Consider the following 8,016-nt stretch of genomic DNA (forward strand, 5'->3'; position numbering starts at 1 on the left):
GAGAGAGAGTGCACACAAGCGGGGGAAGCGGTAGGCAGAGGGAGAAGCAGGCTCCCTGCTGAGCAGAGAGCTGGAGGCAGGGCTTGATCCCAGCATCCTGGGATCAGGACCTGAGCCAAAGACAGGCACTTCACCGACTGAGCCACCCAGGCGCCCCTCCGATGTGTTTTATTGAATACCTGTTTTGGTTAGACCTTATGCTAGAGGCTGTCAGTAAAGAAATAAGTAATGCCTGGTTTCCTGCCCTCAGAGTAACCGTGACCTGTGGCTGTGGAGTAACAAACATGTAAATCAAGCATGACTATATTTCATGGGGGCTAAGAGAGAGAGTTGCCCACTGGGCTGTGGGAGCTCGTACATGGGGCCCCAAACTCAGCCTGAGGGCATCCTGGAAAGCTTAGTGACTTTTTTATACTGAGTTTTGTCAGAGGAGCAGAGGTTAGGTGAGGAAAGGGTTGAAGGACATCCAAGCAGAGGGAGTACATGGAAAGGCAAGTATGTGTACAAAACCACGTGATGCATTCCGGAAACTGCAAAATGGCTGAAGCAAAAGCTATTTGGGGGAGAGGTGGAGAAGCAGTCGGGGGTCGGGGCTTACGGAGCATCATATGCCAGGCTAAGGAGCCAGAACTGACAACAGTGGGATCACTGGAGGGTTTGGAGCAGGGCTGTGCTATTTATAATCAGATTTGTGCTTCAGAAAGATCCCTCCAGTAGAAGTATGGAAGGACAGTTGGTGGAGATGAAGGCAGAGGTCAGCAAACCTTTCCCATAAAGGACCAGACAGTAAATAGTTTAGGCTATTTGCAGACTCTACAGTCTCTTTGGCAGCTACTTAACTCTGTTGTAGTGCAAAAGGCACCACAGACCATAGGTAAACAAATGGGCAGGGCAGTGCCCAATAAACCTTTACTGATAGACACCGAAATGTGAATTTCACATCATTTTCATGTGTCACAAAATGTTCTTCTTTTGATTTTTGTTCAGCCATTTAAAAAAATGTATAAAGCATTCCTAGTTCCAGGCCATACCAAAAACAGGTGGCAGACCAGATTCCATTGGCTGTAAATTGCTAATCTCTGGACTAGCAGATGAGAGTGTAGAGAGTTGGAGAACCTCATCTCTGATGGGGAGAGAAAACTAATGTGCTAGTAGAGGGAGGTGTAGACAAAGGCTTGTTTCTCAGAAGAGATCTGGAAGTGGTTTTGGAGAACAGGAAGAGATGGTGGGCCAGTTTTGTAATAAATGAGTCACGGGGATGAAAGCGACAGCATAGGGAATATAGTCCGTGGTATTGTAATAGCGTTGCATGGTGACAGAGGGCAGCTACACTTGTGGGGAGCACAGCATAATGTACAGACTTGTGGAATCACTATGTGATATGCCTGAAACTGATCATGTAACACTGTGTGTCCACCAGACTTCAATAAAAAGAAAGCTGGTGTACAAGGAGCCATTGAAGATGGTGGAGGGAGATGATGGTTGGAGTAGATCCTGGAAGAGGCAGGAAGGAGGTGATGGAACTCAGAGTACAGATTGCAGTGTATGTTTCATAAGGGAGGAGGAAACATCTCTTTCACTGAGGCTGGAGGGGAGGAAGAAAGGAGGAGCACTAACAGAATACCTAAGTAGGTGGCAGGGTAAGGAACGTGAGGACTATTTTTTTGAGGTCTTGATTTTCGCAGTGAAAAGGGAGGCATGGCTTAGATTCCAGGTGATTTATCGGGATGGGCATCGAATCAGCCAGGATGAAGGCAGGGCTGGGGTGGGGGCGTGGGGAGGTGCTGTGACCCAGATGCCCACATCCTCTGTGAATGTACAGGAGTGACCAGGAAGTCATTAGGTGACAAAGAATGGAGAGCATTAGAGCTTTAAATGAAGGCTGGAGGAGTGAGGAGCTTGGAACAACAGTGGGGAAGTGAGCTGAGTGGCAGCTCCTTCAGGCGACATGATACGGGGTGTGTGTTGCATGTATGTATGAGTTCATGTGTAAGACAGCGGGGTGGCGAGAAGATAAATAGCACCACCTGAAACAGCCTCAGAGCAGGTGATGTCCTGGGTTGGATTCAAGTACCTGTTAAAGGAGGGGACATCAATGCAGCAACTGGGTTGGGTTGAGAAAGGGGTACATTCTCAAGGGAGCCAAAACTCATGGGGATTGGCCCGCTTGGTAGAGTTATTGCCATGTCAATAACTCTCCCGGAACTGTGATGTGAAGAGGTGGCTGGGTGAGAAGGCATACTAAATCGCTGGGGCCTGTAAACACAGGTAGAGTCTGGTGCTTAAAGACATTTGCTTACTGTGATCAGGCAAGCAATCTCTGACTTTGGTTTTGTTTTGATTTGTTTTCAAGTTTCAAACACTAAGAGACTGAAAAATGGTTTTGTGCTGAGGCAAACAGCCTTGGATTAGGTGGTCAGGCCTGAAGAAACAGGTACATAATTTGCTAGGTCTTCTGGGGTGATCAAGCTAGGTCTGGGGAGGGGGCAGTGGAGAGACTGGGAAGGATCCTCATCTGGGTTTCTTAAGGGCCAGCCCTGTGTGCACAGGGCAGTTTGGTTAGGCTGGAGCCAGGGTATAGGGGACAGGCAGCCAAGAGATTTCTTGGGACAGTACAGACAAACCCAGGTACTAACAGGAGAAAACAGGCTCACAGTCCCTGGGATAGTTCCTGACCTGCCAGGGACAGAATTTGGAGTTGACCTCTCCAAAAGACCTGCTCTAGGTCTTTTCTTTTTTTTTTTTAAGCTCACTATCCTCACAGAACTTAAAGAGCTGGTTAGTAGGAGTGAATCCAGAATGGGGTAGCTTGGAGTTGCCTGGATGTTATTTGTCTCAGCAAGGAGATGATATAGCCATGAGATGACAGCATTTAAGAATCAGGACTTCTAGGCAGAATGATAGGAATTGGATTGGTAGTACCATTGATGATATGCAAAATCTGAGAAAGAATTCATGTTTGTAACGGGGAAATGAGCTCATTTCAAAGCAATTCTAGTTTTTGAGCTGGGTAGGTCCTTCAAGAGGATGTGCTCAGTACCCCGCCGGTAGAGGCCTGAAGGGAGAGTGGCATGTCAGGGCTTAGGATTTGTAATGCATTCATGTAGAGGTAGAAATGAAAGTCTAGAGAAAACAAAAAGCCCACCCAGACTAAGGTGTGATTTGGTAAGTATGGGGAAAACAGGAAGCCAGTGTTCTGGAAGAGGTGAGAACTGTGAATCTTTTGGTGTGCCAGGTGGAGAGACTCAGAGTAGAGAAAATACTCCTCCAGGAGGAGAGATGAGAGATGGTGTCAACCGTGACTTCCAAGCTGGGGAAATTTGCGTTAGAACAGCAGGAAAAAGGAGCAAGAGGAGAAGGAGAAATGCACCACACCTCAAAAGATTTCCTCTTTGGGAAGGGAGAGGAGTGTTTGGAGTTCGAGTAAATTTGAGCACACACGGATTTAATCTTCTTTGCAAGATGGACGGGTGTCTGTACAGGTTCCTGATGTGAGAGATGGCTCGCATCTCGGGTGGTTTACATGTAAGGAAAACTGAACCATACAGAGACACACGCATATTCCCTGCCTTTGAGTCAACTCTTTCATGAACTACTGCAGTGTTGTTGGTTTTTTCCCAGTGAGGACAGAACAAGGAGCATCCGATTTAAATGACAGAGATGGAGTTCTAGGCGTCCCCCAAGGGGACAACTTCTTATCCAGTTAAGAGACACTGGGGGACAATATTGAGATGGGTTATGAAAGCTCGATTCCCCTGAGAGCTCTAAGACTAGGACCAAAGTAGACCTAGCTCGATCCGCCTCTGCTTGATTACGCCGAGCTGAGGTTTCTTTTCCAGAAGGCCGTGGGCTAGATGCGACAGCCTTTCGTTCCCCGGCAGCACCTGAGTGTGCGTGTCCGGGGCTGGAGGGGAGCCGGTGCGATGGAGCCCCGAAGGGCAAAGGGATGGGGCCAAGCGAGCCGGGAGTGTGGCGTCCCCTTTAAGAGCGGCGGCGGCGGCGGCGGCCGCGGTGGCGCGCTCTCCGACGGCTTCCCTGGGGCCCCGCCCCTTTCCCGTGAGCCCTCGGGGAGTGGTCCGACCGCGGGCGGTTGCGGGTGAGGAGCGGGGCGGGGGGCGCGGGGAGTCATGGCTCGGCGCGGCTGGCTGCGGGCGCCCCTCAGCCGCGGCGACGGTGGCGGCGGCGGCGGCCCCGGGGCCCGCCGGCTTATGCGGCCGCTCTGGTTGCTCCTCGCAGTGGGCGTCTTTGGCTGGGCCGGGGCTTCGGACGGCGCCGGCGGAGCGGCGAGAGCCATGGACGAGGAGATCGTGTCCGAGAAGCAAGCCGAGGAGAGCCACCGGCAGGACAGCGCCAACCTGCTCATCTTCATCCTGCTGCTCACCCTCACCATTCTCACGATCTGGCTCTTCAAGCACCGCCGGGCCCGCTTCCTGCATGAAACCGGCCTGGCTATGATTTACGGCAAGTGCCTCAACCCATGTCCGCCCCCTGGCGCTCCCCCTTTCTCTGCCCGCCGGCTGCTTCGCCTCCTCTCCTGGCCCTGCTCCGCCTGTGCTCGGCTCCCCTTCTGATTCCTTTCATTTTCTGCCTCACTTTCCCCCCACGCCCGTTTCTCAGCCTCGTCCCCCTCTTTTCTGCTATGCCTCCCATTTCTCTACCTCACCCCATTTCCTCAGCCTCGCCCCCCGTTTTCTCTGCTTTGAAACCCCTTTCCTTTGCCTGTCCACACCTTTTTTCCCTCCGACCCCACCCCCTTTTTCTTCCTTACATCACCCCCACCTCCGCCTCTGCCTACCAAGCTCGGGACCCGGGACTGAGGATGGGAAGGGAGTGGGTGCGGTGTCTCGGGTTGGGCTGGGGACTGGGGGAGGGGAAGACAGCATAGCGATTTATTTCTCTGGGGTGTCAGTTTCTTTAAGGTCCTTTGAAGCTGCAGTAGTATCTCTACGGCTAAGGATCTGGCGTCCTTTTGGAGCCGGAGTCCACCTTTACCCATCACCCAGCTCTTGCTACGCCCTGTCCTTTCGAGGTTGAGAATGAAAACCTTACCTCCCGTGTAGCCCAAGTGAAAACCCGAATGCAAAAGAAGCTACAAGGAAGGCTTAGGGTATTTTTAATGACGTCCTGATTCCTTGTACTATGCTTGTAATATCTGATTAGGATACGTATGGTCTACCTAATCCAGGCATACCGAGGTGAGGACAGGAAAGAGTTAAAAATGTCCCAGCAGTGTGTTGTACTACTGTGATCAGGACAGTTCAGCCAAACAGTGATTGGGAACACCACGCATATGCAGTATGGGTGACTTGCTGGTGGCATAAGGTTATTGACGGATCATTGAGTAAATGGCTTCAGTTCTGGTGTCTTAGTGTGCCTCCTTTTTGAGGTTTCTTATTAATGTATTTTTATATTTTGGTCTTAAGGCAAGAAGGGCAAATCAAACATTTTGGCCTGCTCGGAGGCCCCCTGAGAGGTAAAGATGCATAGTGCTGACTCTTTATGTGACTGTGAGGGTATAGATGGTTGAAGAGATGAGGGTGGACAGACAATCCTTTCTGGGCAGTCCGCGAGTGAAGATTATCTTCATATGGAACAGGCTGAAACTGATGAGCTTGTTGAGCTTTGTTTCTCAGACTTGCAAATAGGTAGAAGCAGCCTTGGCACAAAAGAGGCATTTCTCCACAACCGCCCTCCCCAGCCCTTTCCAGTAAATACAGACTTCTGGAATGTGCCTATGTGCATCTCAGGGGTGGCAAAGCAAGGTAGTTGTGTGCATCAGGAAAATGCATGAACTCAGGCTTATTTTTCATCTGTAAGGTAATAGGATTCTAAGCCTGTGTGCAAGTATCTCTGCTCCCTAGGATTCTTAGTTCTTAGATGTATTAAGTGGTTTTCATACTTCATATTTTTTACATTTTACTTGCAGCGCCCCTTAAGCTACACATCTCTATATAATTTCTCTGTTTAGCAACGTATGATTTTTATTTACTATACCGAACAAACATTTACTAGTCAGCCAACTGTGTATTAGGCACAGAATAACAAAGAAACAGAAGACCCCCACCTTCAAGGCACTTAGCTTTCTTGGGTAGACAGGTCACATAAAGAAAATAATGGCATCTTAAATTCAGTTAAATGCCAAATGAATATTATGGTGTTAAGATAAGGAACTGATTATAGAAGCCTCTTTCCTCCATGTGGAGAGAGTATGATGTAGTGGCTAAAGATGCAGGGCTTTAGAACAGAGGTCTGCAAATTTTTTCTGTAAAGGGCCAGATAGTAAATATTGTTGACTTTGTGGGTCACGTAGGTCTCTGTTGCGTTTTCTTCTTTTTTTTTTCTTTTTACAAAGCTAAAAAACATAAAAACTGTTCTTACCTCTTGGGCCTTACAAAAACAAAACATCACTATGGTTTGCCAACTCCTGCTTTAGAGTCAGAACAGGGTTCCTGTCCCACTGTGCTCATTGTTCTGTGTGATCTTAGGCAAGTCCCTTACCCTCTTACACTGTCATCTATAAATTGGGGAAAATGCTAGGAGGGTTATTGTGAGGAAGAAATGTTTTTAGCTTAGTACCTGACCCCTAAGTAAATGTTTCTGTGATGTTGGTTTAGCTACCTAAATCCTGGAAAAATGCTATTTAAAATAAGCCTCTCCTTTATCTTTTTGATAATCAAGAGTAAAAAAAGAAAAGATTAAATCGTGGTCAGTTTCTAGATTGTAATATAACCTAATTGCTCCAGTTACAAACACAACGTGAAAGCACCAAAGTATTCTGTTTGCTGGGCTAGCTTGCTTAAGGAGCTTAAAAATTGAGTCACCATTAGTAAAAATTGTCAGGGTAGTTAATTAAGCCTGAAAAGTGATCAGTCACTGTAGTGTGTTTACAGATGGTATAGAAAGCAAGGGACAGGGAAGAAACATTTTGCCTGAAACTTACAGCATCCAGAGTCCTACGCTTAAATGACGTGATTCATCAATAAATATTAAGTGTCTTTGACGTATGAGATATGATGGGAAATACAGATATGAGTCATCATCCCTGCCCACAAAGCACTTACGATCTAGTGCCTTAATAAGTAATGTTTATTGAGCATTCTAATGTGTTCATTAAACCGCCTAACAACCCTGTAAGATGGGTACTATTATCTCTCCCATTTTACATATAAGGAAATGGGGGCAGAGAGAGGTTAAATGACCTGCCTGAAGTCACATAATTTGTAAGTATTGAGCCAGGATTCATACCTAGTCAGTCGGACTCAGAAGCCCCATTCGCTTAGCCCCTAACCTTATTGCCTTATATTGAAGAGATAAAACTTAACTATAAAGATAAACCAGTTAGTATTATCATCACTACATATAAGGAAACTGAGGTTCAAGGAGAGGTTATCGACCCTACAGTCACAGACTAGAACTTGATGGAGCCGGAATTCATATATCTATCTGACTTTCAAACTTGTGCTTTTTCTCCTGTATCATGCTATACTAAATTTCATAAGATCATATATGTAGAGAGCTAATACTTAGGTTGTAGGCATTTTGGAGGTAGATTGTGAGGGAAGGCTGTGAGGAGGTAGAGACCTTAACCACTGGGGTGGTTCGTTGTGATGTGAGAGCAAGGAGATGATCAGAAAATTGGAGGGGCACCTGGGTGGCTCAGTCGGTTAAGCATTTGCCTTCAGCTCAGGTCATGGATACCGGAGTCCCAGGATTGAGCCCCACATCGGGCTCCCTGTTCAGTGGGGAGTCTGCTTTTCCCTCTCCCTCTCCCCCTCCCCCTGCTCCTTCTCTCTCTCTCACTCACTCTCTCTCTCAAATAAATAAATAAAATTAAAAAAAAAAGAAAAATTAGAGAGGCTTGGGGCGCCTTGGGAGGCTCAGTCAATCATCCGAGTCCTGATCTCAGCTCAGGTCTAGATCTCAGAGTCATGAGTTCAAGCCTCGCGTTGGGCTCCACACCAGCATTGAGCCTACTTAAAAAAAAAAAAAAAAAAAAAAAAAAAAAAAAAAAAAAAA

The 8,016-nt window shown here is 47.5% G+C and overlaps 1 protein-coding gene across 4 annotated transcripts in view; it reads left to right on the forward strand.

Annotated features, from left to right (window-relative positions):
* Positions 1-4,042: 4,042 nt before the first annotated feature.
* Positions 4,043-8,016, forward strand: part of SLC9A6 (solute carrier family 9 member A6) — a 52,396-nt gene continuing 48,422 nt past the window's right edge. For 2 of the 4 annotated variants that reach the window (XM_040627657.1, XM_040627661.1), the window contains exon 1: positions 4,128-4,461. In XM_040627657.1, the coding sequence (XP_040483591.1) occupies positions 4,128-4,461 (334 nt within the window). Of the gene's footprint in view, positions 4,097-4,127; positions 4,462-8,016 lie in introns of those variants that run through there. The other 2 variants (XM_040627670.1, XM_040627674.1) reach the window with 2 other exon arrangements.

This window comes from Ursus maritimus, assembly GCF_017311325.1.
Source record: "Ursus maritimus isolate PB19 chromosome X unlocalized genomic scaffold, ASM1731132v1 scaffold_X1, whole genome shotgun sequence".
NCBI lineage: Eukaryota > Metazoa > Chordata > Mammalia > Carnivora > Ursidae > Ursus > Ursus maritimus.